Below are 26160 nucleotides of genomic sequence, written 5' to 3' on the forward strand. Positions count from 1 at the left end.
TACCTTAGCTAAGTGGTTTTCAGTCTTCTGTCTTTTGGTGGGGAATATTTTTTTAAAACGTAACTGGAAAAAAAATTGTCCTGAATATTTGTATGAGTGTGGGGGGATTGTCTTGAAATATCTCACTTTTCAAAATTTCTAGGGCTCCATTGATTTCTCTGGGAAATATATTTTGATCAAGGTTTCCACCATGATAGACCCAAATTCTAGAAAAATCTCACTGCAAGGAAGGACTCAACACCACACTCTGGAACAGAATATCAGGATGAATAAAATATTGGAATCCCTGGTGTATAAAATATTAGATAATTAGCAAGGTGTAAATTGACTAAATGTCAAGAAAATGGTATTTATGATAGATGTTAGTTTTAATTTTATTTTCTTTCATTTTCATGGTTTCCGCTTCTTCCTCATTTGGTTTTATTGCGTTGCTTTATTCATTGCACTCTTTTTTTTTTCTTTATCTTCCTCTCTGGTTTTCTTTTTTTCTTTCTTACTACTCATTCTCTCTCTAACTTTTTACTTTGTTCTATAATTATGTTTTCAACAACTTCTCTCACTCATTTATTCTTTGTACATTACAACATCTCCTTTTCTTTCTGTGTCCCATTCTGCATAGCTTTCCGTTTCAGATATTTATTTATCCATCTACTATTTACCCATTTAACTTTGGGCTAGTTTGGATTTGTTTTGAGGAAGGCATTTAGAAAGTATATATCACCCCTTGGTGAAGACATTTTTAAACATTGAGGTAAAATTCACATAACATAAAATCCACCATTTTATAGCACACAATTCAGTGGCATTTAGTGCATTCACAATACTGTTTTGGTTTTATATCTGTGAATGTCCAGCTACGTAGGTACAAAAGGAGTCTGCGCACAGCTTGGGCACGCACGAGTGTACTTGTGTGTGGAACCTAAAGGGGACACTGGAAGGAAGACATTGCTGTGACCCCCGAAAGAACTCCTGGCTCTCTTCTCTACCTGTGCAGTGATTTTGGCTTCACTACAGGGCTGCTCAACATTTCACCTCTGCCTTTGATGAGGTTACCAACTGACCCAGAAACATAATTGCTTTTTATGTTAATGTGACAGTAAGTATTTATTCAACAGAGGGGGACATGGACACACTATTAATAAGCACAGACCACTACAGAGAATAGATTCCAAATTCCCCGCGGTAGCGGGTGGGGGACAGCTCTGAAGGGCCAAGTCTTCTGAACCAGGTAAGACTGGTCCCCACAGTGCAGGGTCCTTTGTCATGCCTCACCTTCCACCTGTCAGGGATATTCTTTGAGCAAGACAGAAATATCCGTAGGTTTGAATCTTGCTTGCAAGATGTTATTTAGAAATAAGTACTCAATTGATCTGTTTCTGATATTGTGCATAATCAGAGGCCCCCTTTATTTCTTAGAGGAAGAAAAGATCTACTCCAAGGTGCTGTACTCACCACCATATCAGACACAAAGTGGAAACATCATCACCTTTTCTAGTTTACAGAAGAGGCCAGTTAATCAAATACTGCACAAAGACAATCCCCAATGGGGGACACGTGCTATGTTCCTCTTCCTTCTGGTGATATTGGTGATGTGTCTGAAAGGCCAAACTTCAAGTTCACAGGTGAGCGGGAGGGGCCTCCTCTGGTCCACTGTGGCTGTGAAGTGAGTAGGATCAAAAGTAGGAACTCAGTCCTCTTGATGAGTCTCCTAATCTTTGTGTTTGGGGAATCCACAGCCTTTCAAGGACGGCTATCTCTGTGCTGTGCATACGAAGGGCCATGTTATGCCTAAGAGCAGCATAGCGACGGCCCGGGTTATCATTCGGTTTACCTGCTGCTTCCTCCACTGTCTGCTCACCCCACCTCTTTTCTCCATCGGCAAAATAGAGACATGAAGCCAAAGTTCAGTGTCATGAAGATCATTATATTACATTACATTCTATTGTATTAATAGATGTAAGAAGCATTTCACACAATGTCTGGCATAGAATAGGTGTTGAGCAAATAAAGTGTTTATATCAACTTCATATAGAAAAAAGTGCAGTTATGGTATTAAGTTCTCTTAACATTCTTCCCACCCCAGGGGACTTTACACTTTGGCTTGGGGAGAGTTCGTCAGGAATTTGTTTGTTTCCTTCCCACCATCTGCCACCAAAATACCAGACAAGACCGAGGAGATTTTCTGAACCGAACCTGACCATTCAATAATTGGTCAGGTGCAATCAAGGTTCAAATTAAGACTATACCATTGATTTTTAGCTATGAGGCTATACAGCCTGTTAATACAGTACCTTCCAGAAAATTATTATTCTTGATTATAAACTACCTATTTGTCATGAAGATTTTGAATCCTTTATGTTATCCTTCCCCACAGTGAAGAATCGTGCTTACATGTGTAAGCATGTTGCATGTGTTTGCCAGTTTTGGAGCTCGGTATCATGTCCCAGTTAATTTTGATGTGGGTGACAGGGGTTGCCTGTGCAAGGCCTTGAGTGTGGGGCCTGACATTGGTTCGATCACTTCTATTGCGTGACACTCACCTTCTGAAAGGTATGTATTTATCAAATTTCTTGAAATTTTGGAGCATATTAAACACAATACTAAATTCTCAATATCTTATGACTAGCCATCTGAATATCGCTATCTTTACAAGAATGAGCTATAATCTTAAGTTCCCCAAACCACCTGTGTCATTGGTGGCTTGCTATCTGACAATCACTTTAAAGATTGAAACTGGAAGCTTTCGATACAGGCAACTGGAGTCTGCTGTCTGTCTATAGTCAGGGCACGAACAGTCTAGAAGCCATTGGAATAATGACCTTACAAGTATTGCCACAGAACCGTCTCCCAGACCTCAGACTCCCATCTGCATCCTTCAGTTATGGGTCACTCATTTCCTTCTGTGTGGGTGAGCGAACATAAAGAAATTCTGTTTGGGGATCAAAGAACCACTACAGCCTATGACCTTGGTTTCTACAGTTGTGTGTCCTGACCTTCTATCTTTCTGTCTTCACTGGTGAGGACATACCAATGTTACTCTGTGAGGGAATGAGCTGTCCTTTCCTTAAGAGAAGACTGTACTAAGTAATTACCTGACACCAATAAACATGACCTTCAACTCCTCTTGGGGGCATAAGAGATGAATTTTAGAGTCTATGTCCACACCTTCTCTATGCAACACCTGATTCCTGAATTAGGGTTGTGATAGACCCTCGTGGTTTGGTCTTGCCTGACTGGGGCACTTGTGTGACGTAGGTGGAGAAGGGGACTCCCATCTCACACCCTGAAGGTAAAACAGCAAGTTACAGACAATAAATTCAAAACCAGTTAGTGGGGAAAAACCCTGTAGAATATTTTTATTTAAAACACTTAGATTTCATAGGTACATTCCACTGAGGAGAGGTAAGTAGGGTTGTGTCAGAGATATTTAGAGAGGAAACCCAGGTGACAAAAAGGGGTGAAATGGTACTACTGAGCCTGTTTCAGAAATCCATCTTTCATGTGGACAAACACTTTCTCACTAGGAGGATTTCCCCCACTATAACTACTAAATTGAGTAGAGTTGTAAATCTTAATACTTCATGTCCTTCTCCCATTTAAGAGCAAGTGTTTGGGGGAAATTATGCCCCCCAAACTGAATTCCAAGAATGCAGCCTCTTTCTCCTTGCTCTCCAGCTGCACAGCTGACCCTGTCGTGTTTATCATCTGCAGATGTGTTCAAGCACAGTTTGACTGAGATGTTGTAGGGAAATGTCAAGTTGAGATGGATTCCATAAAGTTCTATAAGCCAATCCTGAGTTTCCCTGACTTGTTACATCAGCATCTTCAGTTTGGCCCTCAGAAGCTCATGAACCAGGAAAATAAAACCCAGACGTGGGTGAGAGAGTTCATTCTGCTGGGGCTGGCCAGTGGCCATGGGGCACAGGTCTCCCTCTTTGTCTTGTTCCTGAGCATGTACTTGGTGACCGTTGTGGGAAATGTCCTCATTCTCCTTCTGATCAGACTGGACAGCAGGCTTCACACCCCCATGTACTTCTTCCTCACCGTTTTATCCTTTGTGGACCTTTGTTATGCAAACAGTATTGTCCCACAGATGCTCGCCCACTTCTTCTCAGCCCGGAAGTCTGTCCCTTTCCATAGCTGTGTGCTCCAGCTCTGTGTGTCCCTGGCAATGGGCAGCTCTGAGTTCTTCCTGCTGGGAGCCATGGCCTATGACCGCTATGTGGCGGTGTGCCACCCACTGCACTACACAGTCATCATGCATGGGGGGCTGTGCCTGGGGCTGGCTGCTGGCAGCTTGGTGGCTGGTTTCATGAATTCCCTGATGGAAACGATCATCACCTTTCGGCTTCCCCTGTGTCACAATATCATTAATCACTTTGCCTGTGAGACTTTGGCAGTGCTGAGGCTGGTCTGCGTGGACATCTCATTCAACATGGTCATGGTGGCCATCTCAGGGTTTCTGGTCATCATGCTTCCCTGTTCCCTGGTCCTATTCTCCTATGGTCATATTGTCGCTGCCATTCTGCGTATTCGCTCTGCTCAGGGACGTAGCAAAGCCTTTGGGACCTGCGCTTCCCACCTCACTGTGGTGACCATGTGCTTTGGGGCTACCATCTTTACCTACCTGGGGCCACGCTCCACCTCCTCAGTGGAAGAGGAGAAGATGGTTGCTCTGTTCTACGCTGTGTTGGCACCTATGCTGAACCCCTTGATCTACAGCTTGAGAAATAAGGACGTTATGGCTGCTCTCCAGAAACTCTTAAGAGAAATTCAGAGATAAAAGGTAAAAGACTATAATAACTTCTCATAATGTATCATCAAAACAAGCTGGAGATCACATTAGTGTGGATGGGACTCCCACATTTACACTGAAGAAGACCAGTATGGTGAAATCCTTGCATTTGAATGAAGTGTTCGTCCATCTGATGAATGAATTGTCTTCCACAGGCCAATATGAGATGATTTGTGTCAGCGGGGCACGATAGAGCCTCGTCTTAGATCCTCTTGGCCCAGGTATCCAGTGGTATTTAGACTTCATATGACCCTTTTTGGTTTTACTGGTGTATCAACGTCAGAAGGAATGATCTGTGGCTTCATCAAGCAGGAATGGTATTTGGCATCAATAGATAAATGAATTCCACAGATTCGGGCTTGTTCTAGCTTGTGAAACAGAGTGGAGAATGTCTGCCCCTCTTCCACTGGACAATACTCCAGTTAGCTGTAGAACAACCTTATTTCCTTCAGGATAACCACAAATAGTTTCTCTGACTCTTTCTCAAATGACAGCAATTTTTTAACTTCCAACACCATTTGTGTCTTCATCTAGAATGTGATGTCATATCCTGGAGTAAATAATACACGAACACAATACTTGTTCAGACCAGCATATTGGATCTCATTTGCTTTTCAAGAAGCAGTTGCTTTTAATATGGAAAATATCTGTAACTTTACTATGATCTTTTTTGCTGTGGTAAAATATATATAACATAAAAGTTGCTGCATTAGCCATCTTTTAAGAGTACAATTCAGTAGCATTAATTGCATTCAAAAGTGTTGTGTAATCATCACCAAATCTATTTCCAAAATTATTCATGGTCATAGTCTTTTATTTAACTAATTTTCCAAGATCTATTTCCCATAAACTGGTTACAAGGTCTCCACACCCACTGTGGTCTTTTGTTAAAACTTAAATGTAGGTGTGTATATTTAGCTCTGCTAATTGTTATTGATTTTCACACATCAAACCAACTTTCCAAGGTTATTTTGAATTTTGATTCTCTAAATTATTCCATTTAATTTACTTTCCCTTTCCGTTCCATACATATAATAAACGGAAAAAGTTATGAAAAGAAATACCCAATAGTACATGTCAATTGTATCTCACTGCAAACCTACCTTTGGGTGGCAAAAATGGGTCCAGATGCTATCTGATTGAAATCATAGAGTATGCAGTCTTTTCAGATTGGCTTCTTTGCCTTAGTACTATACATTTACATTTCCTACCTGTCTTTTTGTGGCTTCAGAGTTCGTTTCTCGTTGGACCTGCATAATATTCCATTATCTGTATGTTCCCCAATTTATCCGCCCCCTCCTGAAGGACACCGTTTGTTCTCAAGTTTTGGTAATCATGAATAAAGCTTCTAGGTTTTGTGTAAACATACTTTTGACTCCTTTGGGTAAATAACAAGACACATAATTGTTGGATCATATGGTAAAGGTATGTTTAGACTTGTAAAAACCACCAAACTGCCTTCCAAAGTGGCTGCACCATTTTGCATCCCCACCAGCGACAAGTGAGCATTTCCATTGCTCCATCTTCCGCCAGCACTGGGTGCTGTTTCTCAGTGTTCTGGATTTTGGCTGTTCTAACAGATGGGTAGTAGTATTACATTATTGTTTTAATTTGCATTTTCCTGATGACATATGATGCAAAGCATATTTTCATATATTTATGTGCTATCTGGTTATCTTCGATGAGGTGTTTGTTAAGGAATAGGGCCATTTATAAATCAGGATGTTTTCTTATTGTGAAGTTTTAAGAGTTCTTCATATACTTTGGATAATAGTTATTTATCAGATGGATCTTTTACAAAAACTTTCTTCCAGTGTGTAGCTTATCTTTTCATTCTCCTGACATCATTCGCTTTTAAACAATGACATAAATGCATAGGCAAGAACTCAATAAAATTATTACCCATTTGTTCTTTAAAAGGCGATTACAATTACAACAAAAAATGTGAAAAGAACTTCAGGCACCAAAAAAATGGCTTAAAGTAAAAGACTGGGGACGTGAACACTAAGTTGTGATAGGACAGGCAACAAGCTAAAACCTTCTAAAATTAAGCTTTAAAAGCTATACATTTTCATGTGTTGAAAGTGAAGAAATCAAAGCCAGAGTGATAAGTACAAAATAAAGCTGCCGCCCCTGTGGGATATGAGGACTTGGATGGAGCCCAGTCGAGAAAGTGGGCTTAATTAGTTCTGGTTAATCACCTTCCCTTAAGAGACTATCCCGGGCAATTTTGTCACGCCTCCCAGCCCCGTTTCTGTGAGGAGGCCTGGCAGGAAGTCCCCACTACACAGGTTTCCTTCCTCACCTGGACTTGTATCTCACTTTGGCCTAATGCTAACTTCCTGTGATACCACAATCACTCTTCATTGTCACCTGAAACTCGTGCTCTGTTTTCAGCAAACTGCTCTCTCTTCTGAGTGTCTTCCTTGAATGCAGTCTTCTTGTCGTGTTCTATTTGAACCTGACTGTTCACTGAGAATGCTGGTTCCCCTCCGCCCTCTCAAACACAGACCCTTTGCCTCCCATATTTCCTCCTCAGACAGTAGGTGGAATGGGGAAGAGCGTGTCTCTCCTGCTCCTCTGCTCCTTCCAGACCTTTCTACTTTCCTCCGAATAACCCCAGCTCCTTTGACACATATGCTATCAAACTACAGCACCATCGCACCCTCTATTTCTCATTGCTTACTGTCTGTCCTCTTCATTTTATTGGCTTGGCCAAAAGCCCGTTTAGCTTATTCCATAAAATAAAAGACACATTTTTCATTTTCACCAGTAACTTTATGGATTTGGATATTTTGGGTATGTCGGCTATATCTTGCTAGTGGCTTTTAGTGGGTAGAGGCCGGGGCCGCTGCTAAACATCTTCCAATGCCTAAGACAGCCCCACAGCAAAGAACTATTCGGCCAAAATGTAAATAGTACCAAGAAACTTCACAGACCACTTTTGACAGGTTTGATCAGTCACAGTACCTTCTCCATACAAAGCACAAATTGTTTTTTGCTTTGCAGTTGTATTTTAACATTTCTTGAAATAATACAGCATAATATGCTGAAAATGGTGCGTATTTTCTTCCATCTTCAATTTTAAAATGGCTGCACAAAAATTCACCAATTTTGATTTTTTTAATGTACGCTGATATGACAGCTGTCACAGTACAATCTAACAAAATTCTTTCGAATGAAGTTAAAGACAACTAAGCGCTACTACAGCCATTTTCTACATCTATGCAGATCCATTTGGCATCCCGGCCTCTCAATTGGTTGACTTCTTCTCTCCTTCCAATGTCTGGACCTCTAACCCACTTCTGGTCACCTATTTCTGTGATTATACCCTACCAGCAGTGTCCAATCTTTTGGCATCTCTGAGCCACTCTGGAAGAAGAAGAGTTGTCTTGGGCCACACATTAAATACACAAACACAAACAAAAACCGATGAGAGAAAAAAGGTTTTAAGTACATTTACGATTTTGTGTTGGGCTGCCTTCATAGCCATTCTGGGCTGTGGGCTGGATACCCCTGCCTAGACCTTTCTATTGCCAATCATTGTACTACCTCTAACTTCTCCACTCTAATTCACTCTAATTCCTCTCTTTGCAGTTAACTCCATACAGTATAAGTCCAACACGTTTTACCTCTATTACATTCACCCTAGCATACTTTTCTCATCTGTTAGCAGCCCCCCCATATCTCGTCTTGTTACCCCTCTTTCCCAGTGTAGGTTCCATGCAAACACATATGGTCACTCCTTCCGTGTGCTCTGTGGTCACCTCACAGGCATTGCATCTACAGTTAGCTCTCCTCTCCTGCATCCTGAAGAAGATTTGCCATCAAGCTAATGACCTGAAGCTTCAGGACCCCTTACTTGTCCAAATGGTGACTAGATAACAAACTGTGGTAACACTCTGCTCAGCAATAAAAAAATATATATTTCCCCTTATGATTGAAAATCCTGGACATAACACAAAAACAGATAGAAAATAAAAGGCCGACAACCAAGGGACCCCAGGACCTGAGGGACAACACAACAGTGAGTTCCCAGTTTCCTGATTTCCTCCCATGTATCCTGGACAGGGATCTGAAAAATTCTCCAACTAGAACTGCCAACAGGCAGAGACAAAAATAGCTCCAGGAAAAGCCTGTATAGCTGAATCCTAGGATGAGATAGTGTCAGTGTGTCGTGGACTATAGCCAGTTTGTGTCTGCTGACCATCTCCAACCTATTTGGGATTATTTGCGTGAAATCCGGACCCCAACCATCTTGTATAAAGGGCCACAGTCACGGTAATGCACAAGACCCTTTCACATGGAAGGGCATGCCCTGGCTTTGGGGAAGTGTGCTCCCCGATCCCATCTCCCTCCCACTTGCCAGCACGGAGGTGACTACTCGTGATTAGCGCAACTATCCTTTGGTGGACACTGTCATTTCCATTTCTATTAGTGACCACCACATCACAATATATTTAAGATCCATGTTGCGAAATTGTGGATACCAAATTGTACATTCTAGAGGATGTCAGAGTTCTTCCAGGATTTCAAGATAAATTGAGGCTGGAGATTTGAAAGAACTGCTTTATTTTTATTTGCTGCAATTTGGTTTTGATATTTCAGTCTGCAAGAGAAACTGTATTGAAGGCTGCTTATGCCACTGACAAGTGCGGCAGATTGAATTGATTATGACTGTACGTATCGCCATTTCCCACCGTGGAACGTGACAGCTTTCCTTCCTGTGCGGGTGGCTTCATAGTTCAGCAGGTTACAGCGAGGTGATGTGTGGCAAACTGGAGTTTTGTCCCGGAACATGAACTATTAGTCAAGTGGCTGCCAAAGGCAGTTGACACACTCATGCTGATCCCCTCACATGATAAGTTTATTTACACACAATTATGGCACAAATATTTATAACAAAACCTTTAATTCAAAATGTACCAAAGTGTAACAATATAAGTCTACTTTGGGTATTAATATGTCTCTTGGAACACTGATAAGACCTTGAATAATAATTGACAATCTGCAAATAGATTTAAAAGTAGTAATTTTTTTCTCTTCATGTTTCAATGAGAAATAAATTCAAACGTGGTTCTTTTCAAAGCATGTGGCGACAAGTAGGTTTTTCCCCCTATGGAACTAATATCATATAAAACAAATAAATTTGTCACAACAGGCCCATGGAAATTGTTCGTGGTTCCCACAGAGACCTCACCTGCCACCATCCAGGTTCTTTTCTCTTGGGTCTCCACAGCGTCAGGGAAAGTCTCCATACCATATAAATCCCTCAGAATCCAAAGACCTTCACAGCTCGAGGGGCCTAAGACCTCACGGCAGCTTCCCCGGGACGGCGATGGGCGCTCTGGCCCCTGGGTGCTCAGAGAGCCAGCCTAGGGCCACGCCAGGCACCACCGTGGTCATCGAACCCCGGGCTGCCCTCTCATCCAGCCCTGGCTGTCCGTTTGACAGCCACTGGGTAACCTGTGCCCGCTTGCTGCTAGGTGTAGAGAGTGGGTTCCTCACATCTGTTCAATACCTGAATCTTTCTTTTCTGCTTCTTCCTATTTTAGAATCCGTGAAGAATTTTTCACATCCTACACCACCAGAGGCTGTTGAGCGAAGGTAAGTGTCCTGTCCCAGAGAATTACTTTTTCAACTACGCAGGCAGCTCTGTGGCTTAGCAGCGTTTAAACCCTAAATATTTAATCTTATTGTCACATGCCTTTCTTCTACCCTAACTCAGTTCCTGGCAGTCAATTGATAGTCTCGTCTTTTGAATGTTTAGTGCAGCCAGGTGTGGAGGGAACAGACTCCTATACCCCGGAGGGGCATCTCTTGGTGGTGGATTAGAAATAAGTGCCCCAGATTCTGATCCCAGCCGGCAGCTCTTCCCATGCCCTCTGGCATCCTGTCCTGCCGGCTGCTGTGTCTTCCTGGTGAATCTCTTGTGCTTGTGGTCACAAAAACAGCTGCTGTCTTGGCAGGGATGAAAGTGATATTTTCCTCAAATTTAAATTACTTGAAACCTATGCGCGTGTACAACCCAGACAAAATTAAGGGAGGGTGCAAACACAACAGGCAAAAGAATGGAGAGAAGGAGATAAGATATTTGATTCTGGATCAATGGTAAAAATCTGTTAGGAGGGGAAACAAGTTTAAGTGCACATTGTAATGGAGTAGAAACTATTATGAGTGGAAAGGTCTACACATTTTACAGTAAAAATAATACACTGACAATGAATATGGTCAATTCCTCCTGTTAGTATGCAATAATTAGTGCTGGGCATTCTTCATTTAGTTAGGGCAAGGGAAATTTTATTTTCTTCAGCTTCCTTTAGGAGTGCAAAGTTACTGGTATAATTTCTGAACAGGTGCATCCACGTAAGCTTTTTCAACCAACATTGTTTGTGTGTATCTTTAAGAGTCTGCTCTGAGTCTCTCAGTCTCTGTTTTGGCAGCTGTGACCCATCCTGATCCATCCCCAACATCTAAAGCCAGGGTGAGATGCGAGGATGTTAGAGTCTGCTGAAAAACATCCAGTTCTTACTTGTTGTCTGTACTATAGAGTAATTCTTAAATGCCTTAGCATTGCATGCAAAGGTCTCCATGATGTAGCCATTGATGCTAGTTACAGTCCCTTCCTCTCTCTCTCTCTCTCTCTCTCTCTCTCTCTCTCTCTCTGTCCCTGTTTACTCTTCCATTCATTCATACTTTGCCCACTCACACAGCAGTCAGGCCGTACTGAGATGCTTCCTGAAAATGCCAGGCTGTTTCGTAGCTCTATTCATGTGCCCACCATGCCTTGTCCTCCCATTTATTTTTATTTCAAGACTCAGCCCAATGATTATCTTGTCTCTGATACATTTACCAAGCATTTCTATATGCTCATTTCTGTTTTGCTTGTCTGAGGGAGTGCGTATCTCTGTTATATGTATTAGGTTGGCCAAAAAGTTCTTTTTGTCTTTTCCATACGATGGCTCTAGTAGTGCTTCATTGTCTTTAACTTCACTTGAAAGAATTTTCTTAGATTGTATTGTGACAGCTGTCATATCAGCGTGTATTTTTTAAAAAAATGTGTCAAAATTGGTGAATTTTTGTACAGCTATTTTGATATTGAAGATGGAAGAAGGTATACAACATTTTTGGTGTTTTATGCTGTATTATTTGAAGAAAGGCAAAAATGTAACTGAAATGCAAAAAACCAAGATTTGTGTATGGAGAAGGTGCTGTGACTGATCAAGTGTGTCAACAGTGGTTTGCGAAGTTTCTTGGTACTATTTACATTTTGGCCAAATAATTCTTTGCTGGGGGCTGTCTTAGGCATTGGAAGATATTTAGCAGCACCCCTGGCCTCTCCCCACTAAAAGCCACTAGCAAGATATAACTGACATACTTAAAATATCCAAATCCATAAAGTTATTGATGAAAATGAAAACTATGTCTTTTATTTTATGGAAAATAACTAAATGGACTTTTTGGCCAACTGAACATTTTATGTATATATATATAAATATATTTTAATATATTTATATAAATATATAGGTATGTTATATTTTTATATATGTATATAATATAAAATAAAACATTATCATGTAAATACATACACAGTATATTAATATATAATTAAATAAATACAATAAATTATATCATACACATAAACAAATACACAGTATATTAACATATAATTAAATATAATAAATTATATTATATAAATAAATATGTGAATATATAAATATATAAAATAATTAAAGTATGTTATATGAATAAATCTATTATATTTTATATATTAAATATATGTTTAAATATATTTATAAATGTACATTGTATATATTTATAAATGTACATTGTATATATTTATGTAACATATATTTATAATATAATATATGATTTATATTTATAATATAATATATAACATATGATACATTTATATGCAATATATAAATATATAGATATGTAAATAAATAAATAAATAAATATAAATATACATAATATATAATCCTAAATTAATTTGGGATTATCTATAATAGCATATGCCCAAAGGAAATAAATATATATATATATATAATTCCAAGTTAACTTGGGATTATCCATAATAGCATGTACCTAAGATGCAATTTCAATAGGATTAGATAATATTTCCTAAAATAGTCAGAAATTTTAAATGTAGGAAGAGGTGGTGAGTCCCAAGCCTGGCACCTGTCACCTGTCACCTCCACGTGGCAGCCCAGTGGTTAAGGGTGCACTTGCGCAGACAGACAGATCTCAGCTTTGCTGTAATTCTGATCTCACCACTCTCTCACTTAGAAATGCAATCTAAATCACAGCGTCTTCTGTGAAATTGGGATGACAATTCCTCATTAGCAGTGTTTTGTGGATTTAATGGGAGATCGTGTGAAAGGTACTTGGCAAACTTCCCAGCACTGAGTAAGTAATCAATACATTAATGTTGGAGAATTTTCTGGACTGATTGCTTAGGCTTCTTGTCAAAACTATTCGAACCATAACCTTACCGAATTCTCGCCCTTTGCCATGTCCTCAACTATAAGGAAAGTGCCTGGGAACTTCCCAAGTTTTCCCCATCTCAGTGCATAGCATCATGTCTGTGTCATAAGCTCATATATGAGATTCCTGTTTGATTTCTCTTCTTCCTTTACCCCCAAATCCCACCCATCGACTACTGTTAGAGATTCTCCTAAGACATACCTTAAATCCACCCTCTTCTCTGACACCACATTGGTGGTCAAGGTCACTGTTACCTCCTCTGATTAGCCTCCAGCCAGTCTCACGACCTCCCACTCTTGCTTCCACGGAGTCTTTTGCAATGATAGAGCCGTCTCTCCAGAGCATGAATCATACCATGCCCCTCTTCAGCTTCCATCCCTACTTGCCTCGCAGTGTATGAAAACCCTTTCCAGATCCCTCATTGCGACCCAGGGCACCATGTGCATGCTGGTGGGGGCCTGTCAAACTGTGCCTCTCATCCCAGCCCAGCCCAGCCAAGCTCGGCTCTTCCAAGGGCCAGGAACCTGGCACCCTTCCCTGCCCAATGCCACTGCCTCATTGGTCCGAGGCCTTCCCTGATCACACTAGTATCATTTTCTGTTTTTCAGCCTTCATAGAAAATGTCTCAAATTTCATGTGTTTCTGTCTTTGTTTTCTTATTTTTAAAACATCTCCACCCAGAGACTCTCACCCTGCCTGCCAGGACTGAAAGCTTCCCGAGGGGAAGCCCCTGTTTCTCTTGCTTACTGCTCTGCTGGGCACACAGAGTTTATTCTCCTCCCTCTTCTAGTCCAAACCTAGCTTCTTAATGCCTGTGTTGGGGTACCAGTCCCTTTCGCCCTGATTGTTATTCATCATTCATACACTATAAAATTGCATTTACACGATTTCACTTGGGGTTTGATCCACAATGACATAAGCTGAATGGATATTAATATTTCCATTTACAGAACAGAAAATGGGGTTTTATAGAGGACTATGTTTCAAGGTCACACAGGGAGCGGCAGAAGTAGGCTTACAGTTATGAGTATGTGAAACAGTTTGTTCTTGTATGGTTATTTATTAATTATTGTATTATTTTCTGTACAAACAGCTGTAAACCTAACTTGCCCCACCCTGTGTGGCAGATGAAGGACAGACATGGTCCAGATGTTCCACGAGCCCCTTGCAGGCGTGAACAGCTGCAGTCCCTCTCTGCGGATGGAGAGGAAAAGGGAGGGCTAGTAGGTGAGGGGTGATGGGTTGTAAGGAAGAACTTACAGAGCTCTGGGTAGATGATAGGCAAGGAAATTCAGGTATGTTCTTTGGGACTGGCGATGGGAACATGTGCAAGGAGGCCTGATACTGTTCAATGTGGTTGTGAAGGACACCGTAGGATATTAGGCAGAACGTGGGCTTTCGACTTAGGTGTGAATGTGATTGCTACCTGGCTCCCAGTGAGAACTTGGTAAGTTACTTAATACGTACTGCTCCAAGACTCAGTGCCTTCGTCACTAACGTGGGTATAACGACACATGTAAAGAGGCTATGTGAGAATTAAGTTTCTCTAGGAAATAATGTACCCAGCGTATGGTCTAGCTTATAATCTATTTTCACTAAATGATACCTCTTACGGTCATGGATAGTAGGAGAAGGCAAAGGATGGACGATTCTAACGGGACCATGGCGGCTGACTGTGCGATTTCTCCCCCAGCAGAGCTAAACCCTGTGTCTCCAATATGGAAGTGCAGAACCAGACACGGGTCACCCAGTTCATTCTGGTGGGGTTCCCGGGGACCTGGGGAGTGCGTGCAGCCCTGTTCCTGATGTTCCTCACGGCCTATGTTTTGACAGTGGCTGAAAACGCCGTCATCATCCTGCTGGTGCAGCAGAACCGGCCACTGCACAAGCCTATGTACTTCTTTCTGGCCAACCTGTCCTTCTTGGAGACCTGGTACATCTCCGTGACGGTACCCAAGTTGCTGTTTAGTTTCTGGTCTGTGCGCAACAGCATCTCCTTCACCCACTGCATGATCCAGCTTTACTTCTTTATAGCGCTCATGTGTACAGAGTGTGTGCTGCTGGCTGCCATGGCCTATGACCGTTACGTGGCCATCTGCCGCCCGCTGCACTACCACACCGCTATGAGCCACAGGCTCTGCTCCCGCCTGGCTCTGGCCTCCTGGGCCATAGGCTTTGGCATCTCCTTGGCTAAGATCTACTTCATCTCTCGCCTCAACTTCTGTGGCCCCAATGTCATCAATCACTTCTTCTGTGACATCTCTCCAGTGCTTAACCTCTCCTGCACGGACATGTCCCTGGCTGAGTTGGTGGACTTCATCCTGGCACTGGTCATCTTCCTCTTCCCCCTGTCTGTCACTGTCCTGTCTTATGGGTGCATCCTGGCCACCGTTCTGCGCATGCCCACGGGAAAGCAGAAAGCCTTCTCTACGTGCGCCTCCCACCTTGTGGTGGTCACCGTCTTCTACTCGGCCACGATTTTCATGTACGCCCGGCCCCGAGCCATCCACGCCTTCAACATGAACAAAGTTATTTCCATCTTCTATGCCATTGTCACCCCTGCTCTCAACCCTTTCATTTATTGCCTAAGGAACCGAGAGGTCAAGGAGGCTCTGAAGAAGCTGGTCTACTGCCCGGCCATCTGCTCTGAGTCGTCTCTTACAAATGATTAGAAGGAGAGACAGGATTTGGTTTGTGGCCTGCCCTTCCATCCTCCGTCTTTTCTCCTTTAACACCTCAGCCGGGTGGGGCTCCTGTGAACGGGGCGTCACCACATACATCAATCACAGGCTCTTGCTCATCTCCTGAGGCCTGCCTCCAAGCATGTGTGCTCTGCTCTGTGGAAATAGTGCTTGTGTCGAGAATTCTCTTTGGCTGGGACCCAAAAATGAGGATTCTAGCCTGTGAGTAAACACTAAACTGAGTTAGGCAGGGAGGGAGGTGGCAGCCTATGGGTTAGTTTTTTGGGGATGTAGCGCACATTAAGGGCTTCGAGACCCACAGATTGGTGCTGGCTTCCTGAGCTCCCAGCTTCCCAACTGAGACTGGGGGAGCGGCTTCCCCACCATTCCATTGTGGATGGTGAGCTGGAGTCGGTCTCGGTGGCAGAGAGTGTAGACTGCTTCACTAGGCCATCCACCATGTTTTGTCAGCACCTGGTTCCCTGTGTTAGATACCTTCCTGCTTCCGCTGGCGATAGCACTTTCTGTTGTCTGTACATGACGTGTACCTTATACAATTGAGTCCTGTCTTCTGACATAACTTATACGGTTGCTTTGTATTTGGCTTCCACCTTTCCCTTCTAGATGTCACAACAAGTTTGTTGGTATCCTCTAGTGGATGAGCACAAAACAGATGACAAATAAAATCATCAAACGTACTGTTTGCTGAATGAAACTTGCCCTCCTCGGTCATCTTTTCTTCTGGACTCGGTGTTCTCATTCCTCATCAGTTTTCTTTCCCTTCCCCGGCCTTCCCTCCTTCGCCGCACACAGCACACACAAGCAATGAGGTTGTTTACGGATTTGACAGATTTTCATTCTATGCCACAGTGACTCTCGATTCTCCTCCTTGCTTATCTGACACCCTACTTGCACACTAGTCCTTTCTGATCACGAGTGCCCATGCACTCCCAGAAGGGCGCACAGATATGCCTACTCTCTCCCGGTTCACACTTTTGCCAATGGCCAAGGGAGCTGTGCTTTGCGCTGTATCCCATACAACAAGCCCTTGTCGGTGGGATGTTAAATCTCTCATTAGAAGAATTTTAAAAAGATGGCGTTTGGCATTTGCAACTTTTTTTTTCTTTTTTAGCTAAGAACAAGTAATATACTTTCAAAAATATTTTCTCTTTCTTTTGAAGTAAGAGGCATTTCTTTGCCTCTTTGCTATATTTTACAAACTTCCAGAACAGAAGCTTAGGGAAGTTCACGGTGTCCAGTCACAGACAGTGGGGAGCGGTGTCGAAAGCCCAGGTCTCCTGACTCTGGGCCCAGGGCCTCTCTTAGCTCATGGATCTCCTTAGAGAGCAAACACGCTTCTTCTGCAAGCCGAGTGTGGAAACTCACTGTGCAGGGGCTGTGGCTGGAGTCCTCGATGACGATGACTGCATCTGGGGAACGGTTGATAAGATAAACACGGACAAATGTGAAGTACAGTCCTCAGAAAGGAAAAGAAACAAAGATAAAATGCAAGCCTACCTTGCTTTAGAGAATAAGTATTTTCAAAAATGTTACAAATATATTGCCATTCAAAACCTACGCATATAAAAAAGTGACTATTTTCTGAGACAGTGCATACGAATAAAAACATAATGGCAAAGCAATGGAGGTCTATGCAATATGTGCATGGAAAGCAGGCAAGTCATCGTCGGAAGGAATAAGGCCTAAAAGCAACCAACTGGCTCTCGACAATCTGAGTTTCAGTCCCAGATATATTTTTATCACGTGCCCTGGGACAAACCATGTCCACATGCTGAAACACTGATTCTTCTTAAGCAAAATAACAATAAAAATGCGTGCTCTGCCTCCCTTACACAGTGGTTATACGGGCCAACTGACTTAATGCAAAACGCCTTGATCGTCCAAGACCTGGGCTGGTGCTCTGCTGAAGTAGGCTGATACTCAGTTAGTGCCTGCCTCGGGGAGCCCACTGGGAAGCGCCCCAGGTCTGTCTGCAACCGGCTCACACCGACTGAGCTCCACAGAGGTAACCTGGGAGACTCCACACATAGGGGCTGTTTGTCTCTTGATTCTTTCCCATAAGTGTCTGCGTGAGGGAGTATGCAGAAGTAATATTTCTCCATAAATTATAGTAAGTTGTGTTTCAAAAAGCAGAAGGGAATCAGTAATGTCACCTTGGCCTCTTTGTGAGAGGAATGCCTGCAGCATGGGCTAAGCAAAGCAGAGGGCACAGGTCAGACCCGTGAGGGAGTCCACAGAGAGGAGCCTGGTGGCAGTGTGATGGGTACATGTACATAGAAGAGAGCTCCTTGAAAGGCGACGGGTTTTGAGCCAGGGCGGGGGTTCTGAGCCAGCCTTCTCAGGTTAGGTAACCATGGTATAGGCTCCGGTAGTCAGTTTTAGCAGACTACCCAGAGAGTAAGCCTTCAGGATTTAGTTATCACCAAACTCAAAGAAACTAATAAAATAAAATAAAAATGTATTAATTACACACATAGTCTGTTTTCTGAGTGACCATATTAACCAATTCATGCAGCTAATATTTATTGAGTATGTAGTACCTATTAGGCACCATTTTCAGTGGTAGGGATACATTAATGACACAACAGAAAGGCTTGTCACCCTCATGGGTAGGAACAGAGGGCAGAGAATATATTTGCACACACCTAGTACATACATACATGCCTAACACACATACATGCACACACACATACATGCCTAATATGGTGGGTTGCACGGTGGCTCCCAAAAGGCTGTGTCTACATCCTCCACTTGGAACTCGTGGTTGTGAACTTATTTGACATGTGATTAGGTTAAGGATCTTGAAATGAGACCATCTTGGATTATCTTGGTGGGCATTAAATCCGATGACAAGTTCCTTAGAGGTGAGACAGGGGGCATTGGGAAGATGTTCTGATTTTGCAGCCCAGGTACAGAGGCTGAACCAAAGTCGATACGGCCTACTGGAACTATGAGAAGTTCATCGGCTTTTGTCGAACTCAGTTATCTAATTTTGGTACTCCTTTCCTACTGACTACATAAATTTCTGTTCCTGAATGCTGTTGGAACCATCTCTCCTGTCTTCCCGCTGCTTCTCTTACTAGCAGGTTAGATGAATATTGGCACGTGTTCATCCTTTATTTGTCGGAGACTAGACACCGGCAGTGGGCGGGGCGGGAGGGCAGTGGGCGGGGCAGGGCGGGTGTTGAGGAAGCAGCCTGGTGAAGGCTCCCCGCTGCAGAGTGCTTACTAACAGCGTCTGGTCTGGCCTCCAAGGGCAGCAGGACACACATTGCCCGGGGGAACGGAGGCAGCCAGGCCTTGACAGTGTAGTGACTGAAAAGCACAGGCTCTGGAGCTGGGAACACAGGGCCAAGTTTAACCTTCCTGTGTCTCAGTTTCCTCATATGTAAAATGAGGCTAATAAGTGTACCTATCCCACTGCATTGTTGTGAAGATTAAAGAAGTAAATACAGGTGAACTACTTAGATCATTGCTTGGAAGAGATTAAGTGTTTGGTAAAGTCTATGTCGTTTTTATTTGGGGCAATAGTTTTGAAAGCAGAACAGATATTGTGTGCAGAATCTTAATCTACGGAGAGAACTAGGGTCCATGAAATGTGTCCTTGTGGAAGTAACTAATAGGATGCTCTTTGTGATGTTGTTTACAACAGGACAATGGAAAAAGTAGAACTCTAGCATTTAAAAAAATCAGACTCGGATGGATGAAAATGTGGCATGCCCTTATGAGGGAAAATGTAGATCGAAAAAAAGACGTGGGAAGAGGCTCATAAGATATTACTGAGAAGAAAATGTGGTTTACTAATGAGGAATTCCAAAAATGATGTGCAGTGTGCGCCCATAAAAATACATGCACAAGTGCACTTCCATGAAAGGAGAAGGAAGAGGGAGGAAGCACTGATAAGTTCCGAGAGGCAGAGGAGAAAGTAGGGTCAGCTATTAATCGAGTGAAGGTTTAATAGGCCAACAGAGTTGGACAGAACCGAGGCAGGTTTCTCCTGACCTGCCGCCTCGCACTACATTTCACTACGGATCTTGCATCCAGGCAGAATAACCCTGAGTGGTTAAATACACACAGACCACTTTGCCTTTTTCCCTTTTGTCCACTGTCAGATTCTTCTGAGGTCCAGGAGCATCTATGTGGATTGTCCCGGTTATGACCACACAAGTACCAGCACAGGGGAAACCTACCGCACTGAAATCTGAAATGTAGGCAGTTTCAGACAGTGTGCCAGTGGCGGCTGGGGTTTATTTGATGTGAAAAATCATGAAGCATCCAAGGGAGAGGCAAAGCTTCTGGATCAGACCAACGTCATCAACTTGGCCTTTTGCTGTGAAGGTTGTCATGGTAACGGCACGGCTCAGCACCCAGAGCCAGCCAAAGCAGCTGTGATAACTCTGCATAAAACATGTTTACCATTTGGAGCCTTCTGCTTATGTTTAGACTGAGACTTGGTGTGCTGAGGCCATGGGGTCAATAAGAATCGAATAAGAAAAAAATGGGCAAGCATAGTTAGCAATTTAAGAAATGTTTGTCTAGGAGTGGGCGGATTGCATGTTTTCTGCATCTCTGCCTTCTTCCCCTGGTCCTTTCTCACTTACCTCATATTTTCTGTCTAATAGATGTTGTATTGCTGTTTCTAAGATAAAGTAATTCCTCCCTGAGTTAAAATGCCGACGTGCTCTCGTCTACTCGTCTTTAAGACACTTTGTCTCCACCGTCTGCAAAGGCGGGCCCTTCCCCAGGTCATAGGTGCTCGGTGACGTGTTCTGCCTCTGCTTCCCTCTCCGCTTCCCCCTCCACTCCGCCTCTGCACCTGCTTCCCCAGGGCAGCACTTGATGTTCTTCATCTTCCTGTCATATCTCAAGTACAAAACAATGTGGCCTCCTGTCTTGTTTAGAGGCTTTTCTGATGCTGTGTCTCTTCCCCGAGCTGGAAGGAGCAGGAATCTAACTCTTCTTCATGCCCCTGGAGTCTGTCACAGCCCCTACCATACAGTGAGAGCTTGATTAACATCGTTACTCCAAACGGAACTGAATTAAGGCAGAGTTTGTGCTTCTGAGGAGACAGGGACAGAGGGACAGAGAAGTTTCCAGGGGGCCATGCAGGGTATTTCTCCAATATTCTAAACATCTTGAAGAGGTCCCTTAAAAGAAGAAACCAAAGCACTTGCCCACTTCTGTGGCTATTACTAACAGACTCAACAGAGACCCAGCCGTGAGTTACTCGCTTTAGGTGGTGCTACAATCATAACACTCGTTCAACAGACTCAGTAGCTTTCTAAAAATCACCAGCGCATGTGTAGCTTGCTGCTGTCACTGAGCACAGAAAGAAAACAGATTTATTGAGAGAGAAGCTGTCGTGTCAGTCGGTAAAACTCAAGATGTTCTGAAGGAATGATTTTTAATTCCCTCATAATACACAAAAGCCGAACTGACTGCAGCTGGTGTCCAGTCATCTTTGTTCTGCTTTCCCTGCCCTCCCCTCAAATCCATTCTTCACTGACGTCCTTGATGCCTTGAATCCTTCATCACCGTCACCATGGTTCATCTCCAAGCCGCCATAGCCTCCGTGGGGAACGTGCTGTCATATTCTGTCAACCAGCGGCCCTATTTCCTTCCTGTCATTTTAATTGAATAGCTGCACCTCCGGCAGGACGTTTTCTTCTAAAGCCACTGTTTGGAGGTATCGCTGATGTGTACAGAGCAGTGCCTACTTAATGTGTATAACTCATGAGACAGTCACCACCACGAAGGCCATAGGCATATCCATCACCCCCAAAGTGTCTCCCGGCCCACTGTACTATTGCTGTTATTCATTGTTATTTTTGTAATAAGAGCACTGAACATGTGGCCTATCATCTGAGAAAATTTCAAGTATACAATGCAGTACTGTCAGCTCTAGGCACTATGCTGGGTAGTAGATCTCCTGAACTTTTCTTTCTTTCTTCTTTTTTTTTTTTTTGCATTATTGAAACTTTGTACACTTTGGCCATCAACTCCCCCATTTCTGCCTTCCTCCTGCCGGTCAGTCATCACACTACTTACTCTCTGCTACTATGTATTCAACTAGTTCACAAGTGAGAACATACTGCCTTTCTGTGAGCAGACACGATTTTTACAAACATACAAACACAGCTCTGATTACGCAACTTCGTGTGGGAAGTCTTCGATTTTGTCCTGTTGTCTACAGAATGAAGTCCAAAGACCTTAGCTTGACATGCAGTATGCTCCACAGTCTGCTTCAACATGCTTTTCTTCTTATGTGACACGTACACTGAACCCATGATTCAAAGTTCATCGAAAATATCCCAGTTCCCATGAAGAGCAGTGCTGACCTCTGCAGCTGAAGTAATATCTGTACCCTCTGATGTTCCCATTTTTCATTATGGTTTTAAAAATGCATGTGTCTCATTTTCCTTCTAAGAGCATCTGTGTATAATTTATCTTTGTGTAGCCTCAGGTACCATCATATTGTTGTGTACAGAGGAGGCACTCAGTGAATATTTGCTAAATAATGTATTTTGGATTGATTTTATAAACAGTAGTCCAAGTAATGTTTTTGAGGGGATATTCATTAAATTATTTATTACCAAATATCTCTCCAATAAAAAATAGAAAAAAGCCTATAATTCTCTATATTTTATTTCACAAATTATAACTTTTGTATATAACACACTACCTTTCCTGACTATTCATTTTTTACAACTCAAGAAAATAGTCGGTTTTCTCAAGCAGTTTATTTGGTGTTGGCGCCATCTAGCGGGAAGTATGAGTAATGCTTCAACAATTAAATTGGCGTTGGAGAGTTAGTCTGAGGATTGGCCTTGAAAATATTCGTCTAACAGTCTTCATTATACAAATTAATAAACTGGGATTCTGTTAATTTAAGCAGTTTCTCAATGTCTGCATAAGGCGGAGCACCTATTATACGGGATAAACTTTTAGGTGCTAAGTATTATAAAGCACGGTCCATAAACTCACATACCCTACCATCAACGTGGGGACAGAGGACGTTTATTTTGTAAAGGGTACAATAAAACATTAGAATTATTTAATATTAGTAAAATCTGCTACATACATACAAAACTTCTATATATCCATAAGATTAAAAATGTGCTAAGAGTTCAGTGAATAAAAAATGCAGTTTTTAGAGGTGAAATTTGTGTTAAATCCTCAAAGCCGGGTAGGATTTGGGCAGCTAGAGAAGGAAGAACGTTTAATGCAACGGGAAGGACACATTAAACAAAGACACATTTAGGGGACATTGGCCATGAGAATAAGATGCATTGACTACTTGAAATGAAATGAATGCTGGCACAATAAAATATTACAGAGTGCTTTTGATCAATTTGGTGTGAGAAGGGAAACAATAAACCATGAACTTGAGTCACTAAATTGAGTCAATGTGGTGCCTGTACTGAGAGGTAACATCTTGGAGCTTGTAATTTAAATTATTTTGAGTAATGGTGGTTAGATTAAAAATATAAATGTATATGAAGAAAAAAGACAAATATTCCCATATTATGTGATCCCATAGAATGGGATTCACTAAAGGATAATATGTTAGTTCAAAAAGTGTACTTCAAGTAAATTAAAGGAGGGTGAAAATGGCGTGTTTTCAAAAATTGTGTAACATGATTTAAAAAGTAGTTCTAATGACTGACACTGATGTCAAAGGCACAGATCAAGAGTTAGAATAAAACTGTGGCATAAAATTTAGTTAAAAAATATTATGGCAGCCCTGGCCAGGTAGCTCAGTTGGTTAGGGCATTGTCCCAATACACCAAGGTTGCCGGTTCGATCCCCGGTCAGGGCACATACAAGAAGCAACCAATGAGTGCATGAATAAGTGGAACAACAAATCAATGTTTCTCTCTTCTCTCTCTCCCTCTCCCTCTCCCCACCCAGCAACGTGCTCTTGCTCACGCTCTCTCTCTTCCCTCTCTCTCTCTGAAATCAATCAATACAAACAATTTTTAAGTGTTATGCCTAAATCATTCAGTATTGAATATTACATGTGATTTAAATCAGTGCAATTAAATTGAATAGAACCATAAGAGAGAAGAGGAGATAATGAGGCTGTTTGTTTTTTATTGGTATTTATTGGGGGTTTTGTTTGTCTTGAGTGTTTCCTATTCCCATTTCTATAACATACATTACTTTTATAATCAGAAAAATGCACTATTTCAGAACAATATAGTAAAAGTCTTTTCATTTTATAAAAACTATTATGCATTTACATGGCTTAAAATTTGAGGGTATTTCAAGATACACTTGTAATTGGTTTAAAATGACCAGAGCAGTGAAAAAATTTACTTGCTTCCCCATGTTTGGGGGATGGATTGGGTTATGTGGCAAACAACAGTGTGATGTGACAGACATAAATGCTGTTTCACCGTTTTTCCAGGACATTTAGTGGTACGTTCATTGTGCAATCCATTTCTGCGTCACTGATCTGAGATCCGTTGTCACCATAGACAGCATTCCGATGTACCCTTGTTCATTTACAGTTCTTTCTGTTCTTATCTGTATATCTCTCTAGTTATGCACCTGTAACACACGATTTAATTACTAAAAATTTTATGGAATTTGAAAATGCAAAAGGGTTGGTCTTCCTTGTACTTCTTCTTTTATAGGATTTCCTGGTTGTTCATGCTTTCGACTCTTCCCTGAGAACTTACTGCCATCCTATCTAATTTAAAAACAAATCCCCTTGCTACTTTGGGACTGCTTCATATTTACCTAATTCTTAGGGGAATTAGGATACTTCCAATGCTCAGTTTTCCTATTCAGGAACATGATAAATTTTCTCTTTGATCAGGTTGTTGCCTCACAGAGTGTTCATACATTGTGTTAAATTTTAAAGATATTAAGGAATTTCATTGTTTGTATTTTTTAGTATTTTCTATTGTTTTAATTGTGTTTAAAAAATAGTGCTTGCATTAGTTCTACTTTTGAAATTAGTATTCTTTGGGGCTCTATATAATGACCCCTTTTTCCTTTTGTTTTTCTTTCTTTTCTTCTCCTTTCGGTGGATGTTCTAGTATTTGAAAATTCATTGTCTGTGTCAGGATTCAGAGTCTGTGAAATATTACTTATATCTCCTTTATTAATTATGCTACTTTCAATGTTCTATGTCTTAATTTTCTTCAACGATCTGATATGAGTGAGCAGGGGAATTAACGTCTCTCACTGCTTCTGTTTTTCTTTGTCGTTTATCTTCAATAGCTTGTAGTTTTTGCTCTGTGAACCTCGTATCATTTGAAGTTACATAGTCATAACTGTTACATAGTCTGTGTTAGTTTTGTTTCCTGGTGTGTCGGTGCCCTTCTACGATTTATTAATGTTTCTTGGGTCTATGCTGTACCTTGTCTGAGATTAAGATACAGCTCATGCTTGACTTTCGTTTTCATTCTCACCCTGCCTGCTATTCCACACACCTTCCTTTCTAGAGATTCCGGATCTCTCTGCTTTAACCGTGTTTCCAGTGAACGGCATAGAATTGAGCTTCGGGTTTTTTTAATTTGACTTCTAAGTTCTTTTAATACCTGGGCTGAAGTCCATTTACATTTATTCCTATGACTAAAATGTTTGCTCTGGTTTCTATCATCTGATTTCATATTAAGCTTGGCAGATTGATAGCTTTAGAAACTATGTTGTATGTTGTGTGTGTGCAGATTTCTTTATTTTATTTTTTTATTACAGTTACTGGGGTGACACTGGTTAATAAAATTATATAGGTGTTAAGTGTACATTTCTACGATATATCTGCGTATTGCATTATGCGCCCACTACCCAAAATCAAATCAGCTTCTCTTATCGTATATCTGACCAGTTTTACCCTTCACAGTCCCCCACTCTCCTTCCCTCTGGTCACCACGATACTGTTGTCTGCGTCTATGAGTTTTTGTTTGTTTTATCTTATTTGTTGCTTGCAGTTTTATATCACACATATGAGTGAACTCATATGATTCTTAACTTTTTCCGTCTAATTTTGCTGAGCGTGCTTTTCTCGAGGCCCACCCACATTGTCTCGAATGGCAGTATTTCATTTTTTCTTACGGCTGAGTAACATTCCATTGTATTATGTGCCACATCTTTTATGTCGTTTTAGAATTACGGTTTCATTCTAAAGGTTACGTTTTGAATCTACAATTTTGTATAACACCCTTA

At 41.8% G+C, this 26160-nt stretch overlaps 2 protein-coding genes across 6 annotated transcripts; both read left to right on the forward strand.

Annotated features, from left to right (window-relative positions):
• Positions 1-3847: 3847 nt before the first annotated feature.
• On the forward strand, positions 3848-8631 carry LOC128781277 (olfactory receptor-like protein OLF3). Its single transcript, XM_053927396.2, has 2 exons — positions 3848-4771; positions 8563-8631. The coding sequence occupies exons 1-2, from the start codon at positions 3848-3850 to the stop codon at positions 8629-8631; spliced, it is 993 nt and encodes a 330-aa protein (XP_053783371.2).
• Positions 8632-10107: 1476 nt separating this feature from the next.
• Positions 10108-16651, forward strand: OR6B1 (olfactory receptor family 6 subfamily B member 1). 5 transcript variants are annotated; one of them, XM_045198801.2, is made up of 4 exons: positions 10175-10256; positions 10351-10402; positions 13085-13204; positions 14979-16651. In XM_045198801.2, exon 4 carries the CDS (start codon positions 15001-15003, stop codon positions 15952-15954), a length of 954 nt encoding a protein of 317 aa, XP_045054736.1. In that variant the 5' UTR covers positions 10175-10256; positions 10351-10402; positions 13085-13204; positions 14979-15000; the 3' UTR covers positions 15955-16651. The 5 variants fall into 5 exon arrangements, with proteins under 5 accessions (XP_045054733.2, XP_024420346.3, XP_045054736.1 ...); XM_045198799.2 differs by lacking the exon at positions 13085-13204 and having other exon boundaries at positions 14976-16651; XM_045198800.2 differs by lacking the exon at positions 13085-13204.
• The last annotated feature ends 9509 nt before the right edge of the window (positions 16652-26160 follow it).

This window comes from Desmodus rotundus, chromosome 6, assembly GCF_022682495.2.
Source record: "Desmodus rotundus isolate HL8 chromosome 6, HLdesRot8A.1, whole genome shotgun sequence".
Classification (NCBI taxonomy): Eukaryota; Metazoa; Chordata; class Mammalia; order Chiroptera; family Phyllostomidae; genus Desmodus; species Desmodus rotundus.